Source organism: Arvicola amphibius, chromosome 1, assembly GCF_903992535.2.
Source record: "Arvicola amphibius chromosome 1, mArvAmp1.2, whole genome shotgun sequence".
NCBI lineage: Eukaryota > Metazoa > Chordata > Mammalia > Rodentia > Cricetidae > Arvicola > Arvicola amphibius.
Genome location: NC_052047.1, coordinates 173,669,336 through 173,689,218, shown reverse-complemented (window position 1 = coordinate 173,689,218; position 19,883 = coordinate 173,669,336). Strand labels below are relative to the sequence as shown.

General features: G+C 38.2%; 1 protein-coding gene across 1 annotated transcript in view; it reads left to right on the top strand.

Moving 5' to 3' along the window:
* The window catches only part of Atad1 (ATPase family AAA domain containing 1), a 43,665-nt gene extending 28,563 nt beyond the window's left edge, over positions 1-15,102 (top strand). The window contains 5 exon segments of the mRNA XM_038341594.1: positions 760-768; positions 5,094-5,178; positions 9,060-9,113; positions 11,245-11,378; positions 13,747-15,102. Of these exon segments, the coding sequence (XP_038197522.1) occupies positions 760-768; positions 5,094-5,178; positions 9,060-9,113; positions 11,245-11,378; positions 13,747-13,867 (403 nt within the window). The 3' untranslated portion in view covers positions 13,868-15,102.
* The last annotated feature ends 4,781 nt before the right edge of the window (positions 15,103-19,883 follow it).

Below are 19,883 nucleotides of genomic sequence, written 5' to 3'. Positions count from 1 at the left end.
TTTTAACTTGGCGTTCCTAGCTAATCTTTCTTCTTCCTCAAATAAACTGTCTTTTTTGTGGTAAATGATTTATTTTTACTGTATGTGCATTGGTCTTTCACTTGCATGTGTGCTTGTGTAGGGTGTTAGATCCCCTGGGACTGGAGTTACAGACCATTGAGAGCTGCCATGTGAGTTCTGAGAAACGAACCTGGGTCCTCTGGAAGATTAGCCGGTGGTCTTAACTGCTGAGCCGTCTCTCCAGCCCCAAATAAACTATTTTACAAAACAAATTATAGCACTGGGGGAAGAGAGATGGTTTAGTTCCCAGCACTCATGTGGTAAGTCACAACCATATATAACTCCCAGTTCCAGGTGGACTCAGTAGGCATGCAAACACAGTACACATAATTGCATTCAGGCAAAAGCATTCATATACATAAGTCGTGTGTGTGTGTGTGTGTGTGTGTGTGTGTGTGTGACAGTAATTGAGTTCATGATCATTGTTATTTTCACTTTCATGAGAGATAGGCTGTGTGTTGGGGTGTCTACCTGTAATTTCAGCTTTGGAAGGTAGGAACAGAAGGATTTCAAAAGCTAGGGGTTAGCATGGGTTACATGGTAAGATCCTGCCTACAAAACAACAGCAACAACAAAGGTTAGCTGGCATAGTACCACAAGCTTGTAATTCCAATGTTTACGAAGCCGAGGAGTGAGATTACCCAGTTGCAGACCAGTCTGTGCTATACAGTAAGGCCTATCTGGAAAATCAAGGTCTAGGGTTATAGTGTTACCTACTTTGAAGGCTTTATAATTAATAAAATACTAATAAATATCCTAAATACTAGATACAAGTGCAGTAGAAGGGAGAAAGCCACTGTAAAATCAAGATAACAAACTCTTTGTCATCTAAGCCTTAAAGTTTAAATCTTCCTGCCTTTACCTCCCAAGGGCAGGAATTATAGGCACCTGCCACCGTATTTTTTTCTTTCAATAAAAAACACATTCAAGATTTATCCACATTATTTGGCTATAAGTTATAAAGTCTCAGGAGTTGTCTATGCCTATGTTTATGTGTTTGTGTTTAATTAAAAATATTTAGTGTGGAGAGAGGGTATTCATGGTGCAGCATGTGAGTAGAGGTCAGAGGACACTTGTAGGAGTTGGCGCTTGTCTGCTGTGTAGGTACCATGATGCTAGCTCAAGTCATCAGGCTTGGTGACAAGTGCCATTACCCTGAAATTATTTTACTGGCTCTGCTTGCTACCCACGAGTCAAGACTTGTTTCTACTGAATGGGTTTTTCAACACTTCAGCATTTTTCTCATGAGCCCTGGCCTATATATATCCATTTCTCATGAGTTTCACTGACTTGTATAGTGTCTGATGTTGCACTTCAAATATATGTATATTTGCCATATCACCTAAAGGTCTTTTAATTTCACCGTGTTACTAAATCAGAAGTCAGAATCATATCATTTTCAGGAAAATGAAATCACATGTCCTACCTTTTCATCACCTCTTTGAAATACAGTTTTACGATGAGGGAAACAGCCTTTAGTATAAATAGTTAGAGAAGAAAAAACACCAAAAATGTGGTTAACATTTATGGAAACATTTCCTATTAATAATTACCTCTAATGAATGTGTAAGATTGGCTTAGGCTAGTGGTACATGCCTGTAATCTCAGCACTTAGAATAATTGAATGAATTAAGATAATCACTACAGTTGATGCCTCCTGATTTACTTAGTGAGTTAAGATCAGTCATGTCTTCATAGCAGACCTTCTCTTAAAAATAAGCTGGGCATGGCGACACATTCTTTTAAACCCCAGTCCTCGGGAGGCTGAGACAGGTGGATCTATATGAGTTAGAAGCCACAGCCTGTCTACACAATGAGCTCTAGGTCAGCAAAGGCTACAAGAGAGACCCCATCTCAAAAATTAAGTGTAATATTTGTTTAATGGAAATACCTACAAGCTGCCCAAACTTAGATTTGCTAAATAGTGATGTTTAATGTGTTTGAATGATGATTCAAATGGATGATTTGGTCATGTAAGAGAAGATATGTTAAGATTACACCTTTCATAGTTCAGTGTTCAGTTCTTTAAAGCAGTAGACAAAGCGGCCGTTGAGTCTTCAGGGCCATTTCATGTCAAGCTCCTCAGCTCTGGGGTGGCATTTTCATTTGCAAAAAACTACAATTCTTTTTTTTACAAGTAAGTAGTTGCTGTTTTGTTAAGATGTGTTTGGTTTGAGGAGGGAAATAGATGTTGCTCTTTACTTTCTTTATCATATATTGAAAAGGGTTAAAATTATATTTATAATCTTGAATCATCAGTTTTAGATATATTCTACTTTTTCATACATCAGCTAGCTTTTCTTGCAGATTACCTTTTAATCCACTATTGATAGTGTTCAGACCTTAGTAGTTTTCTTACATAAGGTCACAAAGAAACAAAAATATTAAATAATTGTTGAAAAGCCTGTCATTACAACTGACACCTCAGCAACTAATGACACATTGTTCCTCTTGGGAGGAAGTGAGACATAAAGAATAATGGTGTTTTTCATATCTCTATCAGTAAAGATTTGAGGCATAAATCTAGATCTGCTTATTTTTAAGTGTGAAATAATAAAATTATTTCCATACTTTGAGCATTGTTTTTGACTTAACCATTCTTTAGATTTTGTTCTTAAATAGTAAAAATGTTAATGTTTCTGAATTTGAGTTTTAACTTATTTAACTCATAACTTATTTAATACATGTATAAGTGTTCTTAAAAAAGCACTCTTTAATATTTAAACAAACTACAAGGTCTTTTGGTTTTTTTTTTTTTTGTTTTTTTTTTTGTTTTTTTTTTTTTTGGTTTTTTCGAGACAGGGTTTCCCTGTAGTTTCTAGAGGCCTGTCCTGGAACTAGCTCTTGTAGACCAGGCTGACCTCGAACTCAGAGATCCGCCTGCCTCTGCCTCCCGAGTGCTGGGATTAAAGGCGTGCGCCACCCACCGCCCGGCAAGTCTTTTGGTTTTTATCATGAATTCCTTATTATATTCATTCATTTTAGCTAGATTAATTTTAATTACTTGATTTTGTTTCTAGTACTTCATCTTATACTGTGATCTTTACTTTGTCTTAGGCTTCTTTGTTTACCTGAAATTTATCTTAAAAAAATAGCTTATTTAGCTCACATGTAAACAGAGACTGCTCTTCGTTTTCTGCCTGCCCAGACCTGAAACTATACGGAACTATACAGAAACTATATTAATTACAACACTGTTTGGCCAGCAGCTCAGGCATAGTCTTAGATAGCTCTTATATCTTAATTAACCCATTTTGTTAGTCTGTGTATTGCCATGTGGCCATGGGCCATGGCGTTACCTCATTTTCTACATGTCAGCTTGACTCTGCCTGATCTCCCCCACAGCCCGCTTGAGATTTCCTGGCTTTACTCTGCTGAGCCATTGGCCAACGTAGTTCTTTATTAACCAATGCTAATAAAGCATATTCATAGCATACAGAGGGGAATCCCACTCACTTTTTAGTATTTTTTTTTGTTTCTTCTTTCTAGAATATTACCTTAGATACACATGGTGCCGTTAGACCAGGCTGGCCTTGAATTTGAAGATTTGCTTGCCTTTGTTTCCTAAGTGTTTTGATCCATGACTAGTTCTTTGCATTAGCTCATGATGTCACTTTGAAACCTTTTATATATGGTAAAACATTTAAATTTTTTAATCACTTTAGTCAAATAAGTGTAGGAAACCAAAGAAGAGTTAATGTGGGGATTAAGATTTTGTTTTAGGACTCCTTGACCCATACACAGAATGGCATAATGTTGTGAAGCCTAAATATGTATTTGTACTTGCATTTTCCCTCCCTCTAGGTGGGCAGACTTGGCTAGTTAAATAATTATTGTCCATGATTTTCGAATATTATTAAATATAAAGAGAAAAATAGTAATATTTGGTGGATATTTTAACTTGCTCTAGAGTTATTTGAGAAATCTAAAACTGTCAAGCAGAAATAATGTTAGATAAACATACTCCTATATAATAATAACAAAGTAATTTGTGTAGCAGGTATATCCTTTCATTAGATTTTGCTATCTTAAAAAAAAATTTACCAGATGCGGTGGTGTATGCTTTATTCAAGCACTGGGGAGCAGAGGCAGGCAGATCTCTGTGAGTTGAGGCCAGTCTACATAGTGAGTTCCAGGACAGCCAGAGCTGTATAATGATATCCTGTTTCAAAAAAGAAAGAAAGAAAGAAGAAAGGAAAGAAAGAAAATTGAATATTTTTGTCTTTTTTCTATTGGTTTTTAAAGTTAATTTTTTATTTCTGCATCTTTTATAAGTATAAACAGAAGTTCAAAAACCAACAGCATTTTTTCCTTTTGTTTCTAAAATTTAGTCTCCCTGTTCTTTTCTTCCTTTGTCTCGTCCAGGGCTCTGGGGACTGACCATATGCTAGGCAAGCTTTCTGCTACTGCCTAGCAGCTTGATGGTGAAGTTGGCATTCTATAACATTTTTAAATGTAGTTTACCACCCACAGAACAGGTAGAATGAAGTTGGGAAACCTGCAAGAAAAGCAGCTGATACATATTACTGACATCAGAATCTGCATCTTGTGGGGAAGTGGTTTTCCTTGACATTGTGAAAGGCCTTAAAGGCCCCTCCACTCACAGTCCCAAGATGTCTTCATATTTGATAACCAGCCATATTTATAAAATATTGTAAAATACAAATCACTTTAACATTTTAACAATACTTGGTATAGCTTCTCATTGGTTATATTTTTATGAAATAGAAGCGTTTTTAAAAACTGCACTTCTTCAGTAATGGTTTCTTGTAGCTGAAGAGTAGACATTTTGTTGCTAGGCATCCAGTCAGTTCACTAGTCTTTCCAGATGTGCAGTTGTTTGATTTTTTTTAAATTTATGATTAGTTTCAATTTTACCTATAAACATTTGAGGAATGCTGGGTTACAGTGAGATTTCTCTTTAAAAAATTAGCTTTAAAGACATTTATAAGTCTTAAAGATAAGGACCTCAGAGAATATTTATTGTTGGTAGCGTTTAATGCCTTGTTTGTCATTTTATGTTTAGGTCATAGTGATGGGGAGCTACAAAACCGCCCTCAAGACCTTGACTCGGCCATAATGAGAAGAATGCCCACAAGATTTCATATCAACCAGCCTGTGAGTGGATTCACTTATATGTTGAAGGGAAATAGTTTCCACTGAAGCATGTTTTATCTGTGATTTTTAAAAGAGGAATTGTTTTGTTTCTTTGGTTTTATGAAAAAGAGAAGTATAAAAAACTCCACTAGGCTGTGCTTTTTCTGACCCTTTTTTCTTTAATAAGGTCAGTGGCATTTGCTCTTTCCCCAAGAATGTAATTAACTCAAATTGCTTGCACACTTTTGTGATTTACTTTAGAAAATACAGAGGAAAATCTGAATTGCAGTTTTGGATATAACACGATTGAGTTTGTGGTGAGGTAAAGGACCATTGTCTTCTGATACCCAGCCTGAAGAACAGCTGCTATGCGTGGCTGGTGAGGCGAAGTGGGGGTGGCGCTCGACCCGCACCCCTTCTGTTCGGTTTCTGGGACTGTAGTCTGACTGTGACCACCACCACAGGACTGTAGTCTGACTGTGACCACCACCACAGGACTGTAGTCTGACTGTGACCACCACCACAGGACTGTAGTCTGACTGTGACCACCACAGGACTGTAGTCTGACTGTGACCACCACCACAGGACTGTAGTCTGACTGTGACCTCACACCCAGGGCAGTCCGCTCGCCGCCATCGCTGTCCAGAGCTGGTTTGCGGGCGTGAACTGCACACCTTTCTTCTTTGTCTAGCATTCATTTTTGTGAAGAAGTACTCTTGAGGCCGCATGGCAGTCGTGCACGCCTTTAATGCCAGCACTCTGTAGGCAGAGGCAGGCGGATCTCTGGAGTTCGAGGCCAGCCTGGTGTACAGAGCGAGTTCCAGGACAGCCAGGGATGTTACACAGAGAAACCTGTCTCAAAAAGCCAAAACAACAACAAAAACAACAACACAGGGAGTACCCTCCAGTAGGTTGTTATAACTTCTTAACACCCTATGGTTTCTGTAGAAAATCATATGGTGAATTTAGTCAGCTTTTATACTTAAAAGAACACTAGGTTCTCATGGTAGAAGATATGTTCCATATGAAGCAGCATATTATATTTATAGGCACTTAGGGAATTTAGGTAGTTATTCTTTCAGATTTTGTAATGAAATTCTAAACTCCATTTATAATCTTAGATATTTTTTTTCCAAACTCCATTATAATCTCTGGCTAGATCATTTGTCCCACTTATATTCTGACAATTATCAGATTCAGTTGATGCGGTGAGAATGGGCTCCTAAAGGTTGAAGGCTCTGTAAAACTCGGTAAGCCATATGCTGTAGCCATGTGTCCTGGTTCTTCTGAGAATATATACAGTCAATTCCCTGATAAATCAATGAGGTCCTTTCTAAGGATATAGAAAACTAATAATTGTATTTACTATAAGTAATACTTATTGAGCGTTAATGTATGTCAGGCACTTGCTGGGCTCCAGTGACTGGAATGGAACTCTTTTCCTCAGAGGAATTTTGTGTTTCAGGAGCAGCCAGACTCATAAGTAAATAATGTAAAATGTGTTTAAAGCTGTGTATGCAGAGCTGAGTCTGAAATAACAGTGAAAACTGACTGTTCTATGGAGCTAGTGGGATTTATACCCATCTGATGGGCCTTAAGAATGCAGAATGTTAAAGGTAAATGAGACAAGCAAGGCCTTCCTGTCAGTGAGCAAAGATAAGAAGTATGGAAGCAGGCTAGTGGGTGGGTTTTCTTCTCTTAGAGCACTGAAGAAGTCGATGGATCTGAGCTGGGGTAGAGTCTGCAGCTGCTTAGATGGACTGTCTGTGCTTTACATATGCATTCTCTAGTTTTCACAAAAGCAAGGTATTAGAATAATTTAAAGGACATTTGTTTATATGATTCTTAATGCCAAGACTATTGATCTGTATCAGAAATTCAGTTTGTAGGACTGGCAGGATGGCTCAGTGGGTAAAGGCATTTGTACCCAAGCCTGAAGACCCAGTTTGGGAAGCCAATCAACAGAAGTAGAAAACAGGTTATAGAAAGTTGTTGTCTGGCCTCCACTTGTATTTTCTTCCCCCAAAATGAATGAGTTTCTCTTAAGTTAAAAAAAAAAATTAAAAATTGAAGTGTAATTCTAAATACAGCAAAGGGTCTTGATGGGCCTGTTTGTGGTGATAGTTTGTTCTGTAACAAAGCTTGCCTGAAGATCAGAGTATGGAGCTAGTCACACTAATTAGCCATAAAGGTCAGGCATTGGTGGCACACATCTTAATCCTAGAGGCAGATGGATCTATGTGAGCTCAAGGCCACCCTGGACTACTTGAGTAAGTCTAAAAGAGAAACAGCTCACACCTTTGATCCCAACCAAGCACTAGGGAGGTGGAGACAGGAGTGATTATGGCTGGGTGGAGAGAGAGAAGGCAGGAAGAGATAGGAGCTTGGAACAGTCAGTCTGAGGATTCCTAGAGACAGGATTGCCCATTTGGTATGGATTCAGTAGAGGTGAGAACTAGTGGCTGGCTGCTCTGCTTCTCTGATCTTTCAGCATTTACCCCTATTCTGACTCAGGGTTTTTATTATTAAGACCAATTAGAATTCACACTACACTTGTATAAAAATAGGATACAAGCGGGGCTGGAGAGATGGCTCAGTGGTTAAGAGCATTGCCTGCTCTTCCAAAGGTCCTGAGTTCAATTCCCAGCAACAACATGGTGGCTCACAAACCATCTGTAATGGGGTCTGGTGCCCTCTTCTGGCCTGCAGGCATACACACAGACAGAATATTGTATACATAATGAATAAATATTTTAAAAAAATAGGATACAGCACAGAAAGTTACGGTCATTAGAGCTGTCAGTGTAGTACAGTGTGCATTATCTAAGTGACTTGTAGCAGGTTTCATCACATTTGTAGAGATTTGTATACTGTTACTGTACAAACTAGAGTTGTGTCATTTTCAGTTAATACACTTGAGAGGGTAATTCTTGTGTTAGCTACAGTGTCAAAGAATATTATTAAGTTTACCTTGAAATTCCTCTCCAAGAAAAATACTTATTAGCTAAAAAGTAGTTGTTGGTGATCATGTAACATACCAAACTAACCTTTCAGTTTGGACACACAAGTTTATGGCAACAACAGTTTCATTTGTTGCCAAGTGATTTTATAATCAGTTCAAAATCTTTCCTTAATGTTAATAGGGATGAACTCAGCTATGACAAATTTAAAATCCACCTATTTTTATGTTAGGTATTCCTTTCCTCATTTGTTATTACTCATTTAAAGTATTCCTTATTCATGTATTGTTTAGATAGGTTCTCATGTAGCCTGGGCTGACCTTGGCTTCCCACTGTAGTTGAGGATGACTTGAAGTCCTGACCCGCCTACCCCCACCTTCCAAGTACTTGTGTTAGAGGCATGCTCCCCCACAGCCAGCTTTCTGTAATTCTATAAAACAAGTGTAGTTTCTGGTCTCCGATGTAAAAATATGCAGTGTCACTGAAAGAAATCATTAACATTTACTTAAAAATTCACTAATGATCACAGAAGTTTTTATTGGAATGGAGGAACAAGACAGTATTTCCGTGTCCTCCAGTTATTGATGAAAAGGACGCGGGGATGGAACGCTGCGAGACAGCTGCTCTGTGTGAAACAAGGGAAAGCCTTAACTAAGAACTGACTTAAAGGTGTTTGTGATGAACTTTCATAAATTTAATAAAGGATATTCCTTTTTTTACTCAATAAGTACAGAGGGCATATTATTTCCCAGACATGAATGAGAAACAATTCACTGGACTAACTACAGATGGATACTGTAGAGTGTCATAGGATACCTTGCTTTAACCTCTATCAGCTTATCATTGCCTGTCAGTTATTATCTAATAATTTACACGGAAAAAACAAAGATTAGTTGACCAGTAAATTCTTTGAATGCTAATTGGAAAATTTCTTGGCTTTAGGCTCTAAAACAAAGAGAAGCAATCTTGAGACTCATCCTGAAAAATGAAATGTAAGTAGAGAATTATGATTTATTTTCATTCTAAATATGATGTTTTTGTTGATAAAGTCATTTTAGAAAGAAATGTGAAAGGTACCTGAATTAGTGATAAATTCTGCTCTATTAATGTAACTTGGTAATTACGGTACATTTGAAATAGTTTTTTAAAGAGCAGTGTGTTTACAGATTAAAATACTGTGATATTTTCGCACCATTTTATCCTATTTAAGATTATGTTTTAAAGAGGGTTTTCCAATTTGTTTCTTTTTATTTCTGTATTTTTATTTCTGTCCTCGAACTCATTGAGATCCTCCTGCTTCTGCCTATCAAGTACTGGGATTAAAGGTTGCACCACCACTGCCCAGTTTACTGCTGTGTTTTTAGACTGAAGCTAGGTTAGAAAGGAAGTAACACAAGGTATGGTGTGTACACTTAAAGTCTTAGCATTCAGGATGCTGAAGGAGGAGGACTGTGCTTTCAAGACTAGCCAGGGTTACTCAGTGAGACATAAAGTGTACTGATGTACATTTTAAGAGTTTGATTTTCTTTTCTTTAAAGTACGTAATTTGCCCATTTTTTAAAATGGAGTTTTTTTCAAACAGATTGGAGGGCCATGTGTTAGATTTGTCTTTTGTCTGTATGAGTTGTAAACTTTTCCCAGTTTCCTAAGTCTTGTTGAGGAATTTTCCCTCTGTTTATGTCTTTTGAGGTTTTATTTTTGGGGTTTTTTTGTTTGTTATTTTCTCTCTCTCTCTCTCTTTTTAAGTATCCCATGTCAAAAGTCCTATTTTAAAATGAAGGAGCAGGAATAGGCTTGAATTCTCTGACCTTTGATCAGGGTGGAGCAGGATCCACCTCTATGGGTCATCTTAATGTCCAAAACACCAAGTAACCACACAGGTTAAGTCAGGGTGTGTAGACATACTATCGTCAACTTTGAAAGGGTAAAAATAAGCTTAAACTCTCTGACCTTTAGTCAAGGTGGAACAAGCTCTCATTTGTGTGCCTCCACAATTCATACATGTAAAATTGAATAAATACTAAAAAATTTTAATCTACCAACATAAAACGCCCAGGGCCAGATAGATTTACCACAGAATTCTTTCAGACCTTCATAGAACAGTTTAAGCCAGTACTTACCAGATTATTCTATAAAAAAAAAAAAAATAAAATAAAATAAAAAATAAAAAAATAAAAAAAAGAGGGGGAAGAGCACAACCAAGCTTTTTCAATGAAATGAATAGTATTTAATGTCTCCTTTGAAATTGTTTGTTTGAGCTGGGAGCTCACTTTTTGTAGCCCTGGCTGCTGGCTGGCCCGGTACTTCATAGGTAGCCTAGGCTAGCCTTCAATTCCCCTCCTGCTTGCTAAGGTGATGGAGTAACAGGCATGTGCCCCTGCACCCAGCTTCCTTTGTCTTTTGTCCTTGCTTAGAATTACTTAAACAAAAGTAAAAGGTCTTAAAACAAAACCTTCTACAATTAGAAATTGAGGAACTAATAAAGGTGGCATTCCACAGGAGTGAAGAAAATCACGATGACAGATTTGTATATGGGGAGAAAATAGGGTTGGACATCTTCTTCCTGTTCGGACCCTGCTTCTATAATCTGTCTGCCCTTACCCAGCCTCCATACTATTAACAGAATATGAAAATTCCTCAGCTTACTTGCAGGATTAAATGAAAATGATACCCATAAGACGCTTATGGAAATGAGACCTCACATCACAGTTGATAATCACAAATAATTTCCTTGTTCATTTTCTCTTCTTTGTCTGCACATTAGTAGGTTTTAAATTCCCCCAAACCTGTTAATTGGCTTTACTGAAAGCTTAGATGGAAGGACAAAACCAAGTACTAAATTAAATTAGTGTTGTAGCAGAATATTAAAGCATTACACTTCAAAGGAATTTTAAGTGTAAAGGCACTTCCAGTTAAGACACTTCTGCATGTTTCAGTGGTAATGAGAAATATGAAAATGCAATTTCTTTTTGAAAATGAGAAATTTTAATTTCTAAGTTTTTAATGGAACTAGTAATACTTTTCTGTTTCTCTTGGCTGTTGTTACATAACATTAATTCTCAGATGGATATTTGGAAGTATTTTGCTTAATTTTATATACTATAATCATGTCTCTTGTTTATTTAAGGTGGATCGGCATGTAGATCTTTTGGAAGTTGCCCAGGAAACTGATGGATTTTCAGGAAGTGACCTAAAAGAAATGTGTCGAGATGCTGCTCTCCTCTGTGTCAGGGAATATGTCAATTCTGCATCAGAAGAAAGGTAACTATTTAGACTTGATTTCTTGTATTTGTGATTGTTGTTTTGCTTTATATCAGCCTACTTATAGAAAAAGATAATGGAATTAACAACTCATTCCCTCCTTTATTTATTACCATTGCTTGGTATGTGTATGTATATTTGCACATGTTCATGTGTGTGTATACAGGTTGATATTAGGTGTGTTACAATTGCTCTCCACTTTAGTTTTTGAGATGGCCAGGGTCTTACTGAACCCAGGGTCTTACTGAATCTGCTAGACTGGCTGGTCAGAAAACTTGGGGATCCTTCTGTCGCCACCTCCCCAGTTCTGGGATTACAGGCACCCTCTGCCTTTTTTAATCTGAGATCAAACTGAGGTCCTCATGCTTTCATGGCAGGCCATTACCTCTTGAGCCATATCCCAACCACTATTGCCATTTTTCTAAAGAGGAGTTCTGTAAATAGAGAAATTGTGTGGGGATGATGTTCTAGAATTAAGGAACAAAAATGCTGACTCTTATTTGATAAACTATAGAAGGAGTCACAGAAACCAGACTTGCCCTCTTTGTTAGGAAAACAGTGTTCTCTAGACTCTATAGATGGTTTCTGTGTTGTAAAATTCAGTTATGTGTAGAAATGAGTGTTAGCATCTAGGAACTTCACACATAAATTTGGACTGGGCTTCATCTTAACACTAATACAGTTACCAACATACCATTTCTCGAGTCAGCAGATTTTACTTGAAACCTATTTAGAGTGTGGTGAGTTTGAGAAATCATCTTTGTCACCTTTACTTCAGCAAACTAATGTAGCCCTCAGTCCAATTCCTCTGAGAAAGGGTCCCCCAAAGGCCTCCCCTGAAGCAGTACTGCACTGTGTATCTTCAAAATGTTGACTCTGATAAAGAATTTCTCAGTAAAGCAGTTACCTTTGAGGTCATGTGAAAAGAGTGGAGCTTTCTTTCTCTGAAGTTTTCCTACCAAGTGACCCTGACTTGCCTGTGCTGTTCTGCATCTAATTACAGTGTGGTGCCACAGTAAGCTTCTCTAAAAGTTCATGTTTGCTTCTGTCTGAAGCGCTTGCTCTCACCCACTGTACTGCTCCCTCCTGCCCAGGTGGGAGACACATTTCATCCATGTGCTGCCATGTAATTTTAGCTGTTTCAGCAAGTTGGGAAAGTTCTAACATCATCAAAAAAATACCTTCCAAAGGTCTTTCTTCTGACAGAAAAAAATTAAAAGGAAAAGTAAACTTAAGTTACTTAAGTTGCTTAAGTTAATTACATTAGTAATGAAAGGCAAAACGCTTGAAAGCCCTGAAAATGTCAGTGTGAAATCTGGTCATTAGACTTGAATCTGTTTTCCCTGAAACATTTTCCCCCAAGTGTTTGTGATTTACCAAGTAGCAGAATAGACCAGGTTTTTGGTGTTATTTTGTTTGCCAGGATTAAAGTAAAGAGGACTTGGGTTGCTTGTTCTTTACTCAGAGTGTTGAGTTGTTTCTGTCTTGCAGAAGGCTGCGTGTCCTTGAACATATGCCTAGGAATGCTATATTTTGGTTCTCTGTTCACAAGAGTAACTTGATTTCTGGCTGGAATTATGCTTCTGTTTGAAAAGCTGCCATTTTTTAATGAAAATATGCTGCTCTTACATTTTTGGCATGAAATGGTTGATTTTACACAGCAATTTTGCTTTACTACTCAGTGCTTTTTTTAAATATTTATTTATTTATTATGTATACAATATTCTGTCTGTGTGTATGTCTGCAGGCCAGAAGAGGGCACCAGACCCATTACAGATGATAGTGAGCCACCATGTGGTTGCTGGGAATTGAACTCAGGACCTTTGGAAGAGCAGGCAATGCTCTTAACCTCTGAGCCATCTCTCCAGCCCTACTCAGTGCTTTTTTTTTTTTAAGTATCTTTTAAGGATACTAGAGAGATGACCCAGTGGGTAAGAGCACTGGCTGCTCTTGGGAAAGGACTTCGGTTGGGTTCCTAGCACTGATATGGTGGCTCCCTAAGTGTACTCTAGTTCCAGGGAATCTGGTGCCCTCTTCTAACCTTCAAGGGTACTAGACACATACATGTCGAACAAATGTACATGCAGGCAAACACTCATACACATAAAATAAAAATGTTGAACGATGTTTTGTGATTTTTCACATACACATTTACTCTTGTATATAGATAATTTCTAGAAGAATGGCTCTAATGTGTTGTAATTCTCTTTGGGATCTTGAATGGGAAAGAAAAAAATATATATATTCTTATATAATCAAAAAACAAATATATTTTTAGCTCCATGCATCTTTTTAATCTTGATAAAATATTTTAGGTAAGTGTACTCTGAAATGATTTGGCAATTTGATGGTTTTGTTTACATTTCAGTCATGATGAAGATGAAATCCGGCCTGTGCAACAGCAGGACCTGCATCGGGCAATTGAAAAGATGAAGAAATCAAAGGATGCAGCGTTTCAGAATGTTTTGACTCATGTTTGTTTAGATTAGAAGTAAAGATCATTTGTACGGTTCAGTGATCTCGTGTGGGATGCGCTCTCATCCTTACAGCAGTGAGGGAGATCCTTTTGTGGTTTTATACTCAGATCCTAAGTTATTATGGTCTGTCATGTAAATGGTATTACTGCTTGTCAGAAATCATGAGGAGGAAGTTCAGTCCAGCCTGAGTGTGGGTGCTTGTTTGACCTTTTTAGCCATATGCTGTTATAGCCTTATAGAGTCTAAGCTGGTCTTAAAGTAATAAATGATTTGTTGAGTTATTAGTGAGAAGTGGAAAGTGGGTAGGTGCTGGTTTCTAGACGTGCGAGTATGAATGTGAGTGTGTATGTATGAGTGGATATCAAAATGTATATATCTACATTTTTCTTTGATATTCTGTAGATAGGTTTGAATACAGAAGCTTTTTTTTTTAAACCCAACTATGGAGTCCAAAAGTGCACCAGATAGTGTGTAGCAAAACTTGGATTTAAGGCAGGATCTGACAGGTACAGTGATTCAGCCATGCCTAGTTGTCACTTGTTTTGGCCACTTTTAAGTTGGAAATGTCCTCTGCAGTTGGTTGGATCAACCACATCTGAATATGTGTCTCAGTTATAATGGTTGTCAGAAGAATCAAATAACAAACATGGTTTTCTCAGTGATCAGCAATGAGTTGTTGATTGGTAGGCAGACCGGTCAGCATGGATTTCACCTCATTCTGCTGTAACACCACCAGGTAGTCTTTTGTAAGTTTCACACTGATTTACATTAAGATGGATTGAAAACCTTTCAGAACAGTACGTTTGAGAAACCTCAGTGCTCTTTAATACGTGTACATGGCTTTCAGTGTGAGTTCTGTGACTATGTTCCTTAAATGTTGTTTAAAAGTTGTATGTTTTTTAATTATGTTCAAATTTCATTTGGTCACCCAAACAAAATGATAGTTTATATAAATAGTCATTACTAAATGTGCTAAAAAAAATACTCATTTTATAACTTAAATATAATTTTCTCGGCGTAGTAAAAATTGTACAAATATATACATCAGAATTCCTGTGTTGTGTCTGTAGTCACTTGATGCTATGTGAACCACATATAAAACTCCTTTGTTTTCAGACGTCAGTAACCAGAATTCTGTTGCAGGCACCTCAGCATACAACAGAACAGAAGATAATGCCACAACACAATCTTTGGTGCCTCTGAATCATCAGAAATATTAAATTATGGCAAAAATGCTTTTGTTTTTATTACTTGTTTTATTTCTTTGGAAACCAAATCTTCATGGGTTTATTGGATGAATTTCTTTGGTAATGTGTTTCACAAACCCTCTTGAACACTTTCTTCCTCCGTTTGTGTTTCGGTGGTTGTAGATTTCAGGAGAAGGCTCCGCTAACGAAAAGCAAGCCATGCAAGATTGGAGACGCTGTGCGACGAGTGCGAACGCAGGGCACCGGGAAACGTGCGCTGCTATAGCTTACAATAAAAGGCCTTTCCTCTTGACGCTTCTTCCACTTAGTCCTTGATATTTTTCACTTACTTGAAATCATGGCGTTTTTGTTGTTTATAAAATTTGTTTGGACAGTTTTATCTTGTAGTTGAGATTTCAGACTTTTACAGGAGACATTTTAATATTGAATTATTCTGTTTTAATATAGTTTTAGTAATTTAATTTTAATGTAGCAGCATGTTCAAACATGAGTGTTGTGTATGCTTCTTCATGTCTTTTCATCTTCTATTAAATTTAGATTATCCAATTATAGTAATGAATTTGTTATGGTTCTAATCACTGATGAAGAAAAATACAATAATCCCAGCAGCTATGACTCATGTAGGGACATTGAGCCATAAAGTAAGTGAAACTATTTTTTTTAATTTATCTGTTTTTAAAATTTTTTTGTTTTACATACCTACCCCAGTTCTCCCTCCCACTTCTCCCCCACCCTCCCATCCAGTCCTCAAAGAGGGTGAGGACTTCCGTGGGAGTCTGTAAAGCCTGGCACATCAAGTTGAGGCAGACCAAGGCCCTCCCCACCTCGTATCAAGGCTAAGCATTGGTATCCTACCAAAGGGAATGGGCTCCAAAAAGCCAGTTCATGTGCCAGGGATAAATTCTGGTCCCACTTCCAGGGGCCCCATAAAAAGACCAAGCCACACAACAGTCACCCACATTCAGAGGGCCTAGTAAGTGAAACTATTTTCATATGATTTAAGTAACTTTTACTGTTTGTGTCTGCTTTAGGCAGACATTTCACATATGTAGCTAGATATTAAGTTTTAAAGCATTTGCTTTGAAACTGAACATGGTGACACACTCCTTTAATCCTAGTACTTGGGAGGCAGAGGCAGGTGGACCTCTGTGCTTTCAAGACCAGCCTGGTCTACAGAGCAAGTTCCAGGACAACCAGGGCTACACAGAGAAACCCTTTCTCGAAAAACAAAGCAAAGCAAACAAAACCCTTTGCTTTGGGTTGTGCATCCTGGATGTAGAGCCAGACTTCCCACTAATGAACTGTACACCCCCAAATTGACTGCTTTGTTTCTGTTTCTTATCTGAGGCACCCATGGCACCTACTTGAGAGATTTGTGATGGCAGAGCGTCACTCCACTGTGGACCTGCATAGTTACTGCTCCAATGTTAGCTATCATGGTACCCATGGTATTCTTTAGACACTAACATGGATATCTTGTTGGCCCAACTGTTTCTCGGTCTCTAAGCCATTTCTGACATCTCTAGGCCTGCACTCAAGGGGCTAAAAGGAAAAGGCTTGCCTGTGTGATGTTTCTCTGAAATCTTGCCACTGGATGACTTACAGTAGGTTTTGGTGTCTGCTACTGTTTTGATACCTTTTAAAATTAAGATTATAATCTCAGCGTTGGAGTCAGTGTAGTGTCAGCTTTGACTTTTTTCCTGTCGAATCCCACTCGCCACCTGCAGGTAGGTCTAGAACTCATTAAGAGCTGGTTGGCATAATTAAACATTCTGCATGGACCATAATAAACTAGTATTATTTAGCATCTGTAATTTGGGGGTTTGATGCAAGATGACAGTGTCTTGAGGCTCAGTTCCTTGTGTAAAAATGATAGCATCTCATTGGTAGGATTTGTTTCCTACTGTAATTGGGTTATTTGTGGACAGTTTTTTATAGCTTTCTTCTGGATGAAATAAATTGGGTAATGTACAGTTGGAAGTTTTTTAGCTTCTCTTAAAAGTCGGAATATTAAAAGAAATTTTTAAAAAACCTGAGGATACAACCTACATGAATAAAATTCTAGCATTATCTTGGTACCTGAAAGCTATAGAATTCTCTACGTACTGGAAAAGTCCTGTTTAAAGGCCTGGAGAAATGATATAGTAGTTATGAGCATGCGCTGTTCGTTCTTGCAAAGCACCTGTGTTTTGGTCCCAGCACCCATATTGAGCTACTCAAAGTAATCTGTAATTCTGTTTTCATGGTTCTCCGATGCCTCTGGCCTCTCTGGGCACCTACACTCACATGTACATACTTACATTCTTATCTATCCCCTGCCCCCCAAACACTTTAATAAAGATGAATCTTTTAAAAAATTTTTTACACAAGTCAGCATATGCAAGAGGACGTGAACCATATGAAACAGTCTCCTAAGTGAACTGACTAAAATGTAGCAAATGCAGAGAAGAGTCACTGCATGCAAATGAAATCAGATCAAAAGGAAATAATTTCACACTGTGAATCAAAGATATCTTAGTACACCTGGTGTTGCACTGTTCCTACTAATGGCCAGTGGGAATTCATTACTAGAATCCTGATGGCAGTGTTTTGTTGAGTGTCTAATGAGACTGAAAAGATGGCTCTACAGTTAAGAGTACGCTTGCTGCTCTTCCCGAGGACCCAAGTGTGAGACCCAGCACCCAGTCCCTTCCTGCACAATTGCCTGTTAACTCCTGCTTCAGAGAAGCCAAGGCCCTCTCCTTACTTCTGCAAGCACCTGCATCCACATGGCACACATACAAATAAAAAATACCTGCTTTGAGACTTCAGTTTTTGTACTTTGAACAAAGGTGCATTTAATGTTGGTGCTTTGTGTGGGATGCACCAAGAACACAGGTTTGTAAACCTTGACAGCTCAGGTGTTTTGTTTTGAGACAAGGTCAAGGTTATCCTGAAAATTGAACACCTCCTGTCTCAGTTTCCCTAGTGTCGTATACTCCGCATGTTGGCTCAGTTTTAAACCAAACACCAAAACAAATTGATAACTTACATGCAAATTTGTAACCAAGAAATAGTGTACCATGCTCTAAAAATGCAAAGATGTCAGAATTTATCAGAAGAAGTGAGAATGAATGGGTATTGTATCACTTTAATGCCTATTCACAGGCATGTCTAAGCCATAGTCAGACATAAAAAGACTATCTAATCAGAATTCTGTTGGCAGGAACCAACTGTAGATAATCTAGAAAATAATTCACTTGAAGCAGGGGTGGGAGAACTCATGGGATCAAAGGGAAGCTGAAGAACCAAGCTTCTAAATATTGCGCTCTAAATGAGTTTTATTTTTAGCGAAGACTGCTCAAGGCCTTTTTTAGCCTCCAGTGGATTGCATGAAATCTTCAAATAGCCCATTGCTCCGAGAACTCCTTGGGTTATTGAAATGACTTGGCATCAAGTATAGTCATTAATATGTACAAAAGGAGAGTGGTGCTCTCTCTAAAGAGTATTAGGGGAGAGTGCTAGGCAAACAAGAACGGCACATAGCCAACTGATTGTGAGATGCTACAGACAACGTGGGACCTAAAAGGCAGTACAGCAAGAGGGCATGCAGAGAATGAGAGGGAATTCCTGTGGGCGGGCTTGCAAGGACTGCTGCATGGGACCCTGTTGAGTTCTTTGATGTGAAGTGCTGTTTCACCACACCAGACTCTGCCTAGGTAAAATAGCTTAATTGTTAAAGTTTTTAGACTAGCTGGTGGGTGTAAGAGAGATGTGGGAAATGAAGTACAGTAGAGGTTTTTATTTCCAGTGAGTACAAGCCCTTCCCTCCGTCAGCATCAGTCCTGGTTGCACTAGATAGACCTGTGCTGAAGCTAACTGGAGGAGCTGATTGGTTTAGCCAAGCCCCTACTCATCCTCCTATACATAGTCTTATGATTATGGTTGTTTTGAGCTGGAAGGAGTTTGGGTTACACCTTCAGATGTTTGTGGTTCTTACTTGATTTTAATTCTTCAAGGTAGACTACACAAGATTGATAACCCCCTCTCTTGACACACTCTTGACCAAAGGAGGGGATTGTTCCCTGCAGTTTGTTTTCACAGGTGATGGGTTTCTGATTTAGGTCACCCCAGCAGGTACACTGTTGTCTGAGTTGGCCTGAATTATGTTCATTCTTGCATGAGTCTTCCTTTCGGGCAAGCACATATAGCTCAGTACACTGTATCCACACTAGTCCACTTCCTGCATACTTCCTGATACTGCCAAGGTGAAGCCAAATTTACCTCTGGACAGCTTACTGTTTTCCAAATGAAGAGCTGGGTTTTTTTTTTTGTTGTTGTTGTTGTTGTTTTAATCTGATTTGCTAGCATTATGATAAAAATTTTCCCCCCTAGAATCTGGCTAACATGTTCAAATTCTAGCAGGGTATCCATTTATTTTTGATAGTTTAAGTAAAATTACAGTATAAGCCAAAATTAGTATTTTGGAATACATATCGTGAATTACTTGAATGTCATCTTCCTTTGGTAGCTTGGCCCAGTAACAGTCTTCACCAAGGAACTTCATGGACGCTGGGATCGGGAGAGATTGGTGGGTGTTCTTTCTGTATCCCTGTAATAGTTCTCTAACTTTTCCTCTTAATAGGCAGTGGAGATTTGAGTCATTCAGAAGCTGCTCAGTTCCCTTAAACCTTTAGGTGTAAGAACAACCAACTTGTCTGATTTACTGATTTCCTGCTTAGAAGGACAGTTACGCAGAATATAAATGCTTGCTAGACTCCGATGCCTAATAGGAAAGTGGGAAACGAGGGAACAAAACTGCAGACTTGCTGTTCTTGAGG